General features: G+C 40.3%; 1 protein-coding gene across 1 annotated transcript in view; it reads left to right on the top strand.

Annotated features, from left to right (window-relative positions):
- The window catches only part of CRLF3 (cytokine receptor like factor 3), a 43644-nt gene that overhangs the window by 9438 nt on the left and 18871 nt on the right, over positions 1-15335 (top strand). The window contains exons 2-6 of the mRNA XM_044745415.2: positions 2911-3118; positions 5940-6027; positions 7058-7235; positions 8635-8857; positions 9542-9674. Of these exons, the coding sequence (XP_044601350.2) occupies positions 2911-3118; positions 5940-6027; positions 7058-7235; positions 8635-8857; positions 9542-9674 (830 nt within the window). The remainder of the gene's footprint in view (positions 1-2910; positions 3119-5939; positions 6028-7057; positions 7236-8634; positions 8858-9541; positions 9675-15335) is intronic.

Here is a 15335-nt window from a genome sequence, read left to right as displayed (position 1 = left end):
GGAGTGCACACTATATTACAGTGCTCCAATGTGTTGTCTTCATTTATTCTGGTATCTCTGAGGTCTACATGCATCACCTGGGGATCTTGTTAAAAATGTACGTTCTGGTTCAGTAGTGCTGGGCGGGGCATTTCTAACGATATTCCAGGTGATGTATCAAAATCATAAGGCATTCTCTCCCTGGTTCTTTTAAAAAGGTCTTAAAATCACACAGGATTAATTTTATTTTTACTCAACGTTTATTTGCCAGGTGCTATGTATGTTAGGGCTGAGTCTCAAGGATCCCACAGTTGAGTGAGCAGCCAAATCAAGTACATTTTGAGTATGGCCTCTTTTTTTTTAAAAAAAACTTTGACTTGGATTTGTTTCGTAGAAGTTCTCTAGTAACTTTACAGAGATTTGTTAGCAATGGAACTTAACTTAGCATCTCTCCTTTTCTTTATGATTTGAGGGCTTCCTTTACTTACTGCACATACGCCGGCATAACTCACATTAATGTCCAAAGGAGAAAAAACTGTTTCCGTGATCTGCCCACCACAGCCGATCAGACTGTTCCTTTTTTTGTTTTTCTTCTGTATTTCTTTGTAGTCCTTGGGCATGGGCATTTTGTTTTTACATGATTGTGAACATTTCTGGAAAATAATTTTGCGTTCTGAGTTTTATTTATTTATTATTTTTTTTAAAGATTTTTTTTTTCCTTTTTCTCCCCAAAGCCCCCCAGTACATAGTTGTATATTCTTCGTTGTGGGTCCTTCTAGTTGTGGCATGTGGGACGCTGCCTCAGCATGGTTTGATGAGCAGTGCCATGTCCGCGCCCAGGATTCGAACTAACGAAACACTGGGCCACCTGCAGGGGAGCGTGTGAACTTAACCGCTCGGCCACGGGGCCAGCCCCGCGTTCTGATTTTTAAATTTAGTATTTGAGGATAAATAGAAAGCTTTCTGAATTTCTCTATTAACTGTTAAAATATTGTGCTTTATCCATATTTTGATATACAGTTGTTCCCTCCATACCCACGGGGGGTTGGTTCCAGGACTCCTGCAGATACCAAAATCCACGGATGCTCACGTCCCTTGTATCAGATGGCTTAGTATTTGCATATAACTTATGCACATCCTTCCGTAGACTTTAAATCATCTCAAGATTACCTATAGTACCTAATACAATGTAAGTAGTTGTTATATTGTGTTGTTTAGGGAATAATGGTGAAAGAAAAAGTCTGTACACGCTCAGTACAGACGCAACCATCCTAGTTGGTTATTAGTGATTGATTGAGCCCGTGTGTGCAGAACATGCAAATAGGGAGTGCCAACTGTATTCTTTCTTGCTGGATTCTTCTTTGACTTCAAATACTGTTGTTGAGATAAGTTAGCAAAAGGGTTAGGGTAGTAAACATAATATGTCATATGAAACTGATATGATAATATCTGCAAAGTAAAGTATATGTTTGTTTTAATTCAACTAGGTGTTTGGCTGTAGTAAGAATTTCCCTGTTGAGCGAGAGAGTGAATTATGTTATCTCTATTCTTTAAAAAAATGAAAAACAAAAGATACTAGTGTCTGTATACACAACTAATTTGTTTTCAAAATATGTGTGAGAGGTAAAGATTTTCCTGTGATACCTCCTGGAACAATGGTTCTTTTTTTTTTTTTTTTTGAGGAAGATTAGCCCTGAGCTAACTGCTGCCAATCTCCTCTTTTTTGCTGAGGAAGACTGGCCCTGAGCTAACATCTGTGCCCATCTTCCTGTACTTTATGTGTGGGACGCCTGCCACAGCGTGGCGTGCCAACTGGGGGCATGTCCACACCTGGGATCTGAACCAGCTAACCCTGGGCCACCAAAGCAGAATGTGCGCACTTAACCACTGTGCCACCTGGCCAGCCCCATGGGCAACCGTTCTTAATCTGGGCTCTGTGACCCTGAGGGCAGTGTTTCTCAAAGTATGGGCTGCAGAGTCATGGGTGTGCTTGTGGAAAGTGAGAACGCCATCTGTACGCTCCTCCAGTCTCTCCTGCAAGCTTCTGGATGTGTAAGTCTGGGATGGAGCCCTGCAATCTGAATCCTAACAGGCAGCCTACATGATTCTTCTGCAAACCAAGTTTCAGAAATACCGCTCCAGGCAAGCCATGGTTGCCATCTGAGGGAATTTGTAACCTCTGAAATGGAAGAAGTTTCTTTAGGGTATGGATGATTCATTTTTCTGGAAAGAGGGTCTGTAAACCTCTCATTGAGATTTGAAAAGAGGACTGACTCACAACCGACTAAGTCATTGCCCCAGAGGTGTGTTTTTCATGCACATTCTCTGCCTCTTTTGAGTCTCTTCGGATTTTAAGTAAATTCTTAGTTTTCTTTTAGCATAATGAGGGCGTTTTATCCACGAGGTGATTTTTTTGTATTATGGCTTTCTAGTCTACCATTTTTTTTTACTTCTTTTCAGTAAAATGAATTTTAATCCTGTCCTAATTAAAAAATTTTTTGTACTGAAATGTATTATTGCCAAGAACTACTTTGTGCAGATAATAATACTTTCTAACATTTATTTATTGAGAACAACAATGTGCCAGTTATTTTACCAAGTGTAACACATAGATTATTTTTATTTAGTCCTCACAGCAACTCCATGAGGTAAGCATTATTATTCTTTAAACGAAGAAGGAAATTGAGGTGTGATGCGCTTAATTAACCTGACCAAATTGACATAGTTTGTGAATGATGGAACCGGAGTCTGAGCCCGTTCTGTGTCCCCTGAAGGCCAGTTCTGTGCAACTCTGCAAGTTTGTGCGAATGAATCACATTTGGTTTATCAATAAATGGAAGATGATGGTTGTGCCGTGCCTTGTGGTTATGCGTGATGCCTGCGGATTAGCTTTTCCTAGGGATTCTGAGTTTTTACGTTGTTTCTTTTCAGATCAAAGAGAGTGCATCACAGACGAGAGATGTCCTCAAACAGCATTTTAATGATTTAAAGGGAACCCTTGGGAAGCTTCTGGATGAGCGATTGGTGACCCTTTTGCAAGAGGTGGACACCATTGAACAGGAGACGATTAAACCACTAGATGACTGCCAGAAGCTCATAGAGCACGGAGTTAACACTGCGGAGGACCTGGTCCAAGAAGGTGGGAGTTTAGAGAGCCTATAAAATGTGACACATTCAGATAGACACTGTTGATTTCTCCGGACACCAGCAGGCTTCTCGCCATCTGTGAGCTGCTTGGGAGGTTCCTACCTTGGGTCAGTTTGTAATATAGGATGACGGATACACAGTGAAGTATCCCAGGTTAAGAGGTTAAGTGCCATTAAAGTGTTCATTATAGTCATTTACAAAACAAGAAGGAGTAAATTATTTTTTCAAATGGTTCTGTGATATCTCATTTACTTTTTTTTTTTTTTGAGGAAGATTAGCCCTGAGCTAACATCAGTTGCCAATCCTCCTCTTTTTGCTGAGGAAGACTGGCCCTGAGCTAACACCTGTGCCTTTATATGTGGGACGCCTACCACAGTATGACTTGCCAAGCGGTGCCATGTCCGCACCCAGGATCCGAACCGGCCAACCCCAGGCTGCCGAAGCGGAACGTGTGCACTTAACCACTGTGCCACTGGGCTGGCCCCTCTCATTCATTTTTAAGACAGTGATTTTAAGGTCATTTTGAGTCTGTTCAGATATTTTTCAAAGTGTTGATTGTTTATAGTATTTAACTCCATTATTTTTAGAAGGTTAAGAAATATGATTGGTGTTTACTCCTGAAATTGTAGTGGTTCTAGTCCTAACTTTAGCCAATTATTTTGGTTAAAGCATCCCCAATCTTGCCTTGTTACCTTCCTGCCTTTGTGTCTCCCTTCCTTCCTTCACACAGGTCTTTGTCAGGTACATCAAATAAAAGGTAAGAGTTCTGCCCTTTGGGGTTCACAGCCCAGTGAGAGAGGCGTGCGTGCCGAGATCTGAGACCTGATGGGAGCTGACCAGGGGAAGTGCTTAACTCTGTCTGGAAGAGTGTAGGGTAGCTTTCCGTAGGAGGAGTGCTACAGAGGCTTCAAGAAATTCATCAAGAAGGCAAGGAAGAAAAGGAAGTAACAGCACAATTGGCAGCAGAAGTAACAGCACGAGTGAGGTGAATGGCATATCAGGGATCTATTGAAGTATTTTAGGCAGCAGAGTTTGCAGTCAGATTTGCATTTTTGAAAAATGACCCTACCTACAGTTTGAAGACTTGATTAGAGGTTGTGAGACTGGAGGTAAAAGAGACTGATTAGAAAGTTGTGGCTGTCATCCAAATAGGAAATGATGAAGGCAGTGACAGGTGAAGATGACGCAGAGCTGGTTTAAGACTTCTTGGAGATAGCCTGATTGATGATTTTACCCATCAGTACGTGTTGATTATTGGTGATTGCCTGGATGTAGGTTGGAGGAGAAAGGGAAAGGTTTAGGATGACCAAAACCAGCCTGATTTTGGATGACCAGGTGAATTGTGCTACTTACTGACATAGGAAACAAAGAAGGAGGGTGGGCTTCAGCAGGTAGTTAGGCATTCAGTTTGGGGCATGTTGAGTTTGAGGTGCTTAAGATGCCGGAAGGTAGTTGGGAATGTGGATGTGATGCTTGGGAGAGAGATCATACCTGGAGATGTCAGTATGGCAATTAATGGTATATATGTCAACTCTGAATCCATGGGAGTAGGTAGTCATCAAGAGACAGTGTGCAAGATGAGAAGAGAAGGTGGCAGAGGGTAGAACTCTGAGGGGTGCCAACATTTAAAGGGCAGTGGAGGAAAAAGGAGCCGAAGGAGGAGCTTGAATGCCATCCATTCTTCATTGAGTGCATTCTTCATTGATAGCATAAAAAAGTGTGCGTGGCTCACAGGTCTGTCACTCCAAGTGGAAATTAATCCCCTTTTTAGTCCCACTTACAATGTGGTTCTAGTGTTATCTTTCCATGCTAATTACATTTTTGTCTTATCTTCAGTGAGAAGTGTTTATCTGCCACTGGCCATAACAGTGCCTTTGAGAAAATTCTTTTTCGCAGGACCACAGGCTGTCTTTCCCTGGAGACTTTGTATTTGGAAACAAACCCAAAAGCAGTTCAGCACAGGTCAGGAGTGTACTCCCATCACCCTGAGGACTGAGAAATGTTTTTATTTTAGAAAAGAAACCCTTTGAGGCACGTACATGTTTGTTACAGCATCTGATGCTTGAATATTTCTACACTTCAGAAATATTTTAAATTTCATCCTCTTGCCTCCTCTCCCCTCCCGAGGGATAAAAACTTATTTATGGAATTTTGAGGACTTTGAGGCAGTGTTCAGTGTCTCTGTTTTCCTTTTGGTGAGGGAGACGGTCATGTCGTGTGGTCTCCAAAAACTTGAGTCACTCCAGGGTGCCTTCAGATGGAAGAGAGTCCTGGTAGTGTTCTTCAGGGCTGTGGAAGGACATAGAAGTTGGTCTTTTTTTTTTTTTTTATGGCTTTTTATAGCGTTTCCTTTCTATTCTGTTGAGTAATTTCCAATCTAATGTATAATATTCTTTTAGGAAAACATAACTCTATCATCTGGCTTTATAAGACCCCATGCCCTATTGCTCCTGTTAGGGTAGTATTTGTCCTTGCTCCTAATGAAGTTGATGAAGATTCTGTAGGAGAGATGGAAAAAAGCACCTGGGCCTTCTGCTTTGCATAAAATTGGTTGACAAAGCAGATTTCCTTGTTGAGAGCAGAATCTTTCCTCTCTGGCAAAGTATTGCCATTGTGTACCGCTTTTCCTCTTGCGCTTAAGCTTAGAGTCACTTCTAAAATAGTTTCTACTTTTACTTTTTGGGAGTTTAACTGCGGCATCACTTAAGAATTGCTTGCAAGAAAACCGGAGACCAGCCTAGGCGTGAGTTGTGTTGATTACTTTATAATGTGACCATTTTTCACTGTACTGGTTCTCTTATTCCTTATTGTAGGTGAGATCGCCATTCTTGGTGGTGTAGGAGAGCAGAAGGAAAAATTGTGGAGCTTTACCAAAAAGGCCTTACACATTCAGTTGGACAGGTAAAAGAGGTAGAGCCTTTTGGGATTAGTTTTAAGCATTTAAACTGTCTACCTTTTTCCCCCCAATTAAAGATTTTTTTTCTTTTTTTTTTCTGCTTTATTTCCCAACTCCCCCCCCCCCCCCCCAGTACATAGTTGTATATCTTAGTTGCATGTCCTTCTAGTTGTGGCATGTGGGACGCCGTCTCAACGTGGCCTGACGAGCGGTGCCATGTCCGCGCCCAGGATCCGAACCCTGGGCAGCCGCAGCGGAGCGCGCGAATTTAACCACTCAGCCACAGAGCAGGCCCCTAAAGATTCTTATTAAGGGAGATAGAGAATATATTTTTCAAAATTCACTGCCCATTGCCAGTATTACTGGTATGAAATAGTTGTGATTGTAATCTTTGGTAAGGTGTCACTACAGATTATCTGCAATTCTGATGTGCAAGAGAAGTGTTAAATTTTTAAAATTGTGAACATGTCATTGAAACTGAGTCGTATCTCAGTGAAGTGGACCTTTTTTCTTTGGTCTGAAAGATTGGCCATGAGCTAACATCTGTGCCAGTCTTCCTCTATTTCATATATGGGACACCACCACAGCATGGCTTGATGAGCAGTGTGTAGGGCAGCGCCTGGGATCCAAACCCACAAATCCGGAGCTGCCGGAAGCAGAGCACACAAACTTAACCATTATGTACTACACCACCAGGCCGGCCCCATGGATCTTTTTTTTTTTCCCCTGCTTTTTCTGCCCAAATCCCCTCAGTACATAGTTGTATATTTTGGTTGTGAGTCCTTCTAGTTGTGGCATGACCCATGGATCTTTTGATATAAACTTGACAATTATGATCCTCCCAGTTTTCTGTCTTCTTGCTCATGTTTATTTGAGAAAGGAATCTTTATGTAACATCTTGCAGAGCCCCCACTGCCATTAGCATTATTTACTGGGTGCTTCAGCATCATTGTAGTATGTGACCAATCTAAAATATTCCTTGTGTTTTTAATTATCAGTTAAAAGCCTCATAAACAATGAGCTTTGTTTCCTCAGTTTACCAGAAGTGCCTTTACTGGTTGATGTGCCTTGTTTATCTGCTCAGTTGGATGACTCAATTCTTAACATAGTGAAAGACCACATTTTCAAGCATGGAACAGTAGCGTCTCGCCCGCCAGTACAGATAGAAGAACTAATAGAGAAACCTGGAGGCATCATCGTACGGTGGTGTAAGGTACGTAATTCAGAATTGTAGAAATGGCTTCAACATGATGAATTTGAGATTTGGGGTCTTTGATTTTTTATTAACTACCTTTGAATATTTTTTCCTCTTTGTTGCTTTACAATTAAAGTCACAGGGAGCTTGAACTGAGGTAGCTCGTCTTGTTTGAGATACACAGTTTTGACGGTTCTTTTTAAAATCTCTGTATCACAACACATATTTCCCATCACATATTTCCCAAACTTAACTCTTAGTGAGTTGAGGATCTCTCCCATTTCTATTTATTAGAAAAGTCGAAAGTCGATGGTGAATATCGGTGTCTCATATTTTCTGTTCAACACTGTGCTAATAATACCTCTGAAATAAAATTCCTCGCACTCTCAGCATTGCTGAGAATATTGTGTCTTAAATCATATTATGTGTATGAGTTACCGTATTTTAGATAGAAACCATGTCCACATGAGTCATAATGTCTTGGCTCTTGACAAATACATCATTCAGAAGTGGGTGCTCAGCTTCTGGAAACTATTTTTTTAAGTGGAAGTTTTTTAAATGAAGCTTTCATATAGAAGAAAGAAGTAGAGATGCTTTTGATGGTTCAAAACAAGGGCTCTTATTCCATTTTTATTCTTTTGCCTGTCAGTGGACCTAGAGTTTCCAGTTTTTTTGCTATAAGCGTTATTATTCAGGTTTCTTTGTGTACATGTGTAGGATTTTTTTCTAAAGTATATACCTAGCCATAAAATTATGAGGTCTTAGAGAATTGGTAATACTCCACTGGGTAATACCAAATTCTTCCCAAGGGGTCGTACCAGTGTATCTTCCACCAGCAGTGACCTGCATGGTGTTACTCTGTATCCTGACCAATACTTGGCATTGTCGGACTTTATGTTTTAGCCAGTATAGCACCTTGTGGTTTTAGGTTGCATTTTCCGTATTACAAATTTGGTTGAATATTTTTATATATTTTTGGCTGTTTATATTTCTTATTCTATAGAATACTTATTCTTATCTTTTGTCCATTTTTCTGTTGGGTGGTTTGTCTTCTATTAATTTTTAGGAATCCTTTATATATTCTGGATGTTAATTCTCTCTTGGTCTTATGAATGATGTAGTTGTGGAATTCTAACTTGAATATTTTATCTTTCGCATCATTGTGTAGAAAACATGCTATTTCTTCAAAAGAAGCAGATTTTTTTCAAGTCAGACTGGGAAGTCTAAAACACATTGTTTAATAAGGAAAAGAAGGGAAAAATTGATGGCATATTTCCTGTGACCTTCCTGGGAATAGCCCATGCTCAGCACGTGGGCTTATGCTTGGCCGAAAATGCCCCCGTTCAAAGTTCTTAAGCAATACTGCTGAGAGAAGTTCTTCTCTGATTTTTACCTAACATAAAGCCTTTCTTTTTAGGTGGATGACGACTTTACAGCCCAAGATTACAGGCTCCAGTTCCGTAAATGTACTTCAAATCATTTTGAGGACGTGTATGTAGGCTCTGAAACTGAGTTCATAGTATTGCACATAGACCCCAATGTTGATTATCAGTTCAGAGTCTGCGCCCGAGGAGATGGCCGACAGGAGTGGAGTCCCTGGAGCGTCCCCCAGATAGGTCATTCCACATTGGTGCCTCATGGTATGCTGTTGCCTTCTCACTCCTGAAGCTTAACTATGTATAATAACGCTTGTATTCTGTACTAAAGGCAGCCCGCTAACAACTTTTTTTCCCAAGGATAAACCCTGAATTGATGAGAACAACATGGAATATGTCTTTTACTTCCTGCTCAAATTGCTTCATGTGAATTTTGAGAAATTTTCATCAGTTCTTATCTTCAGAGTCCAAAAATAGTGCCAGACAGGATTATTAGCATCCCCTAAAACCGGAGATTTTAAATATTGCATTAGGACACTGATTTCCCAAGCCTTCAATACGTATCTGGATAGAGAGTTTTTCTTAAAAGTCTTATGATTTGAAATTGATCTCTCCTGTATACTATTTTAAAAGATTTAGATTCATTTGTTAATTAATTCTTAATCAGGTTGGAATAAGCTCAAAATTATGTTTTAACCATGATTTTATTAGATAGGAGATAACTCTTCTTGATCGTCCATGCCAGAATTGTTCAGCAATAGCCTAAAACCTTTTTGTGGTTTACAGGATTAACCACGATGCTATGTCACTGAATCTTTTTTTTTATTGAACTTGCCCATGACCCCTAAGAGTAGTCTCTTCTACTTTCAAGTTTTATTTAACATGTCTGTATTAAAGATATTCCTCAAAAGATTCCAATAATTTTTGCTATCTTTGCTTTTTAAAAAGAGTGGACAGCTGGCTTTGAGGGGTACAGTCTGAGCAGCCGAAGAAATATAGCACTCCGGAATGATTCTGAATCCTCAGGTGTTCTCTACTCCAGCGCTCCAACTTATTTCTGTGGGCAGACGTTAACATTCAGGCAAGTAGATATTAAAATATCTGTGTGTCGTGCCGTAGGCGGGCTAGTGAAGTGCATAGAGCGTACGCGAGCTTTGGATTCAAAATAGTCTGAGTTTATTCCATTGTTTGTAGGCAGTGGAACTTTGGGGAGATTTCCTTATTTCTCTTTGCTTCCGTTTTCTTATTTGTAATCATAGGGTTATTATGAAGATTAACTGAGATAGTGTATATAAAATGCCTCGCTTATGTCTCATACATAGTACCTACTCATTATGTTTAGATCTCTTTTCCTCTTGGAGAGATAGGGATAAATAGAAAACCTCTCAAAAGTCAATCTTAAAAATTAAGAGGCCAAGAATGTTTTTCCTTTGTGAATCAGTAAGAGTAGGTCTCTGAGAGGGACAACCTATCAGTGTAAACGCACTATGTATATATATGTATAGTTCTCTGTCAAATAAAACTGAAAGCAAGCTCTTCTACCACCAATTAATTTTCTCTTTATCCATTTCTTTTTGTATTAGAAAAATTTCCTTTTTCCTGTTTTCACGTTATCTGAGATGTGTTCTCTATGGTCATATTTCCAAATAGTTCCTCCTGGAACCGAAAGCCCAGTTTTGAATTTAGAAAAGGAAAGCTTGCCTGATCTTCACCAGACTCACCTCAGTGTAGCAAACTCTTCTCTGTTTCATGTCTTGAGATCGTGAGTGCTTGTTCCAAGTCCCTTTTTTTCTTGGCCCCTTGTCATATAAGGCATGGAGGAGCTCTGCAAGTTTTATCTAAGCTAATGGTGCCATGTTCTCCATCAGCCAAGTCATTTGAACTGTCACCAGTTATCAGAATGCACTAGTTTATGCTTTGGCTCATTTCTTTTTTAACGTATTTTTTTATTTTATTGAAGTCATATTGGTTTATAACTGTGTAATTTCAGGTGTACTTTATTGTATATCAGTTTCTATGTAGACTGCATCATGCTCACCACCAATAGTCTAGTTTTCATCCGTCACCATACATATGTGCCCCTTTACCCCTTTTGCTTTCCTTTCTACTCTCTTCTGCCTGGTAGCCACTAATCTGTTCTCTTTATCCTTGTGTTTGTTTATCTTTCACATATGAGTGAAATCATACAGTGTTTGTCTTTCTCTGTCTGGTTATTTCGCTTAACATAATACCCTCAAGGTCCATCCATGTTGTTGCAAGTGGGACGATTTTGTCTTTTTTCGTGGCTGCATCTTTATCCATTCATCAGTTGTTGGGCACTTGGGTTGCTTCCACATCTTGGCTCTTATGAGTAATGCTGTAGTGAACATAGGAGTGCATAGATGTCTTTGTATTGTTGCTTTCATGTTCTTTGAATAAATACCCAGTAGTGGCGTAGCTGAAGCGTATGGTATTTCTAGTTTTAGTTTTTTGAGAAATCTCCATACTGTTGTCCATAGTGGCTGCATCAGTTTGCATTCCCACCTGCAATGTATGAGGGTTCCCTTTTCTCTATATCCTCTCCAACACTTATTTCTCATCTTGTTAACTATACCATTCTGACAAGTGATATCTCATTGTATTTTATTTGAGGAATATTAGCCCTGAGCTAACATCTGCTACCAATCCTCCTCTTTTTGCTGAGGAAGATTGGCCCTGAGCTAACAAATGCACTCATCTTCCTCTGTTTTGTAAGTGGGATGCCTGCCACAGCATAGCTTGATAAGCGGTGCGTAGGTCTGCACCTGGGATCCGACTGGTAAACCCTGTAACACCAAAGCAGAGCACGCGAACGTAACCACTATGCCACGGGGCTGGCCCTTCTCATTGTAGTTTTGATTTTCTTTTCCCTAATGATTAGTGACATTAAACATCTTTTCATATGCCTGTTGGCCATCTGTATATCTTCTTTAAAAGAATGTCTGTTCACATGATCTGCCCATTTTTTGATCAGGTTGTTTGTCTTTTTGTTGTTGAGAGTTGTATGAGTTCTTTATATATTTTGGAAATTAATCCCTTGTTGGCTATATGATTTGCAAATATTTTCTCCCAGTTTGTGGGTTGTCTTTTCATTTTGTTCATGGTTTCCTTTGCCTTGCAGAAGCTTCTTAGTCTGATCTAGTCTCATTGGTTTATTTTTTTCTTTTGTTTCCCTTACCTGAATAGATGTGATATTCGAAAAGATGCTGCTAAGACCACTGTCAAAGAGTGTACTGCCTATATTTTCTTCTAGGAGTTTTATGGTTTCAGGTCTTACCTTCAAATCTTTAATCCATTTTGAGTTAATTTTTGTGTCTGGGGTAAGATCATGGTCTACTTTCATTCTTTTGCATGTGGCTGTCCAGTTTTCCCAATACCATTTATTGAAGAGACTTTCCTTTTTCTACTGTATGTTCTTGGCTCCTCTGTTGAAGAGTAGCCGTCCATAGATGTGTGATTTTATTTCTGCACTTTCACTTCTGTTGCATTGGTCTGTGTGTGTGTGTTTGTGCCAGTACCATGCTGTTTTGATTTCTGTAGCTTTGTAGTATGTTTTGAAGTCAGGGACTGTGATGCCTCTGTCTTTGTTCTTTTTTCTCAGGGTTGCTTTGGCTATTTGGAGTCTTGTTGTTCCATAGAAATTTTAGGATTCTTCGTTCTATTTCCATGAAGAATGTCACTGGGATTCTGATTGGAATTGCATTGAATCTGTAGATTGCTTTAGCTAATATGGACATTTTAACTGTATTTATTCTTCCAATCCGTGAACATGGAATATCTTTCCATTTCTTTATGTCTTCTTTGATTTCTTTCAAGAATGTCTTGTAGTTTTCAGTGTATAGGTCTTTCACCTCCTTGGTTAAATTTATTCCTAGATATTTTATTTGTTTTGTTGTGATTGTAAATGGGATTGTATACTTGATTTCTCTTTTGCTAGTTCGCTATTAGTTAATAGAAATGCAGCTGATTTTTGTAAATTGATTTTGCACCCTGCCGCTTTGCTATAGTTGTTGATTATTTCTTATAGTTTTCTGGTGGATTCTTTAGGGTTTTCTATATCTGGAATCATGTCATCCACAGACAGCGAGAGTTTTACTTGTACCTTTCCAATTTGGATACCTTTTATTTCTTTTTCTTGCCTAGTTGGTCTGGCCAAAACCTCCAGTGCTTCGTTGAATAGGAGTGGCAAGAGTGGGCACTCTTGTTTCTGTTCTCAGAGGGATGGCTTTCAGTTTTTCACTGTTAAGTATGATGTTGACTGTGGGTGCTTTGGCTCATTTTTGACACCTCCTCTCACCCCTTACATTACGAGGAAAGAATGACTCAATAATCAGAAAAACGCCAACAAAGAGAGAGAGAAATAAGGAGTCTAACACCCAAAGACTACTTAATTATTCCGCAGAGTAATTATGAGTTTTCTATACTAACATACCCATTCTCTGTTTATGTCCCTTGTTTTCAGAAATACTTTCCTTAGTGGATCTCCTGAGAACAGGGTACTTTTGTGTAATGATAGGGCTTCCTGAGTTAATAGGTTCAGGCCAGATATATCAGACCATAGTAAGAATGATGATCATAGTAATAATAATTGCAGTTAATATTTAAATAGCATTTACTGTGTGCCAGGGACTGTTCTAAGGACTATACTTGTATTAACTCATTTGATTCTCACAAGAACCCAATGGAGTAGGTGTAGTTACTCATTATAGGGATGAGGATGCTGTGGCAGAGAGAAGTTAGTTCACTTACCCAGTGTCACATAACTGGTAAATGGCAAAGCTGGAATTTAAATCTAGGCAGTCTGACTCCAGAGTCTGTGATTTTTTTTTTTTTTTTTTTTTGAGGAAGATTAGCCGTGAGCTAACTACTGCCAATCCTCCTCTTTTTGCTGAGGAAGACTGGCCCTGAGCCAACATCCACGCCCATCTTCCTCTACTTTATATGTGGGACGCCTTCCACAGCATGGCTTGCCAAGTGGTGCCATGTCTGCGCCCCGGATCTGAACTGGTGAACCCCGGGCCCGCCAAGAAGTGGAACGTGTGCACTTAACCGCTGCACCACCAGGCCGGCCCCAAGAGCCTGTGATCTTAACTGCTGGAATATACTGCTTCTTGTTTGTCGTTTTCATGGGAGAATAAATGTGATTTTAGTTAATGTTGAAATCTACAGTTTCTCTGCAACTGTATCCTTAATTCTTTTTCCTCTTCTCTGACCTTTGTCCCCTGGTGATGGCGGCCTGATGCTCTCCTGCTTTTAAATTCTTCTTCTATGAACACAAGGGAAGGTCTGATAGATGACATACTTAGGTTTGTTACTTAAGTCATTCAATAAATATTTATTGATTAAGACATTGGAAATTACACCAATTGATTTAAATGCACTTTCTCTCTGTGGACTGTGATCTGACACTTAGTAGGCCTCAATAAACCGTTAGTTCCTCCCTCCTTCTCCAGAGGGGCTTGACTGGGCTCCACTTGGCGGGGTGATTAACTGAAACTTAGTTAAAATCAATATTATCTTAGCCAGACCTTTTCATTTTTGTCATTTTTCCTTTGCATGTGGAATGAAAATGTTTTCTCTCCTTGTTTAAAGGAATTTCAAGTATCAGCAGTTAAGTCAGAAGATGTGAGTTGGGGGAGGGCACCCCCATGCACAGGGGAGGGGCAGATGGGCCTACTTGAATAAAGGTAAACTTTATTCAGCTTTTTGGCAGTGTTTGAGGGCCTCATAGAAGGGAGATTATACTTCTGTAGGCACTGCCCTGTTGCTCAGCCCCATCTGTCCATGTTCACATTTCTGGAATGCTTATGGCTGCTGAAGCCAAAGAAACCTGCCACTGGCTGGCTCCTAACAGCCTCGAGAGCCCGGTCTCATTTGGTGCCCGGGTCTGCTAGCAAAGCCCTCCTTCCAGGCCTCTTCCTGATTTCCTGTCTAACATTCCTGCTTTCCTTCCCCTTGCTTCTGAGATTTCCTGATCTTGCTATGTTTTTTTTTTAAAGATTTTATTTTTTCCTTTTTCTCCCCAAAGCCCCCGGTACATAGTTGTATATTCTTCGTTGTGGGTCCTTCTAGTTGTGGCATGTGGGACGCTGCCTCAGCGTGGTTTGATGAGCAGTGCCATGTCCGCGCCCAGGATTCGAACCAACAAAACACTGGGCCACCTGCAGCGGAGTGCGCGAACTTAACCACTCGGCCACAGAGCCAGCCCCGATCTTACTATTTTTTTAATCATATTTTTTTTTACTTTCTCTTCTCTACCACCTACTTTCTTTAAAACAGCTTCCTTAGTCCTAATAGCCTAGAAGCTTATTGTCTTGTTTTTACCGATGAAGAAACAAAAGCACAGGGAGACTGAGTGACTTGTCAGTATTCAAATCCTGGCCCTCTAGCCCCAAAGTCTGTGCTCGTAACCACCGTGCTACCCTCCCTCTCACAAGTAACACAAAGTGGTAAATCAAGGGGCAATAAGTTGGCTATTTTTTGTTATTAGCTTTTCCTTCAAAGAACATAAGAAAAGTTCCAGTTATCTATTGCAATGTAACAAAACTTAGAAGCTGAAAACAACAGTAGTCATTTATTTTGCTCAGAAAACTGCCATTTGGGCAGAGCTAGGCAGGGACAGCTCGTCACTGCTCATGTGGTGTTAGCTGGGGTGGTTTGACTAGGGATGGTCACTCACGTGGCTGGCACATTAGTTCTGCTTCTTGATGCCTCTCCATGTGGG

Source organism: Equus asinus, chromosome 13 (assembly GCF_041296235.1).
Source record: "Equus asinus isolate D_3611 breed Donkey chromosome 13, EquAss-T2T_v2, whole genome shotgun sequence".
Lineage (NCBI taxonomy): Eukaryota > Metazoa > Chordata > Mammalia > Perissodactyla > Equidae > Equus > Equus asinus.
The sequence above is the reverse complement of the archived record's forward strand: the minus strand, read 5'-3'. Positions and strand labels throughout refer to the sequence as shown.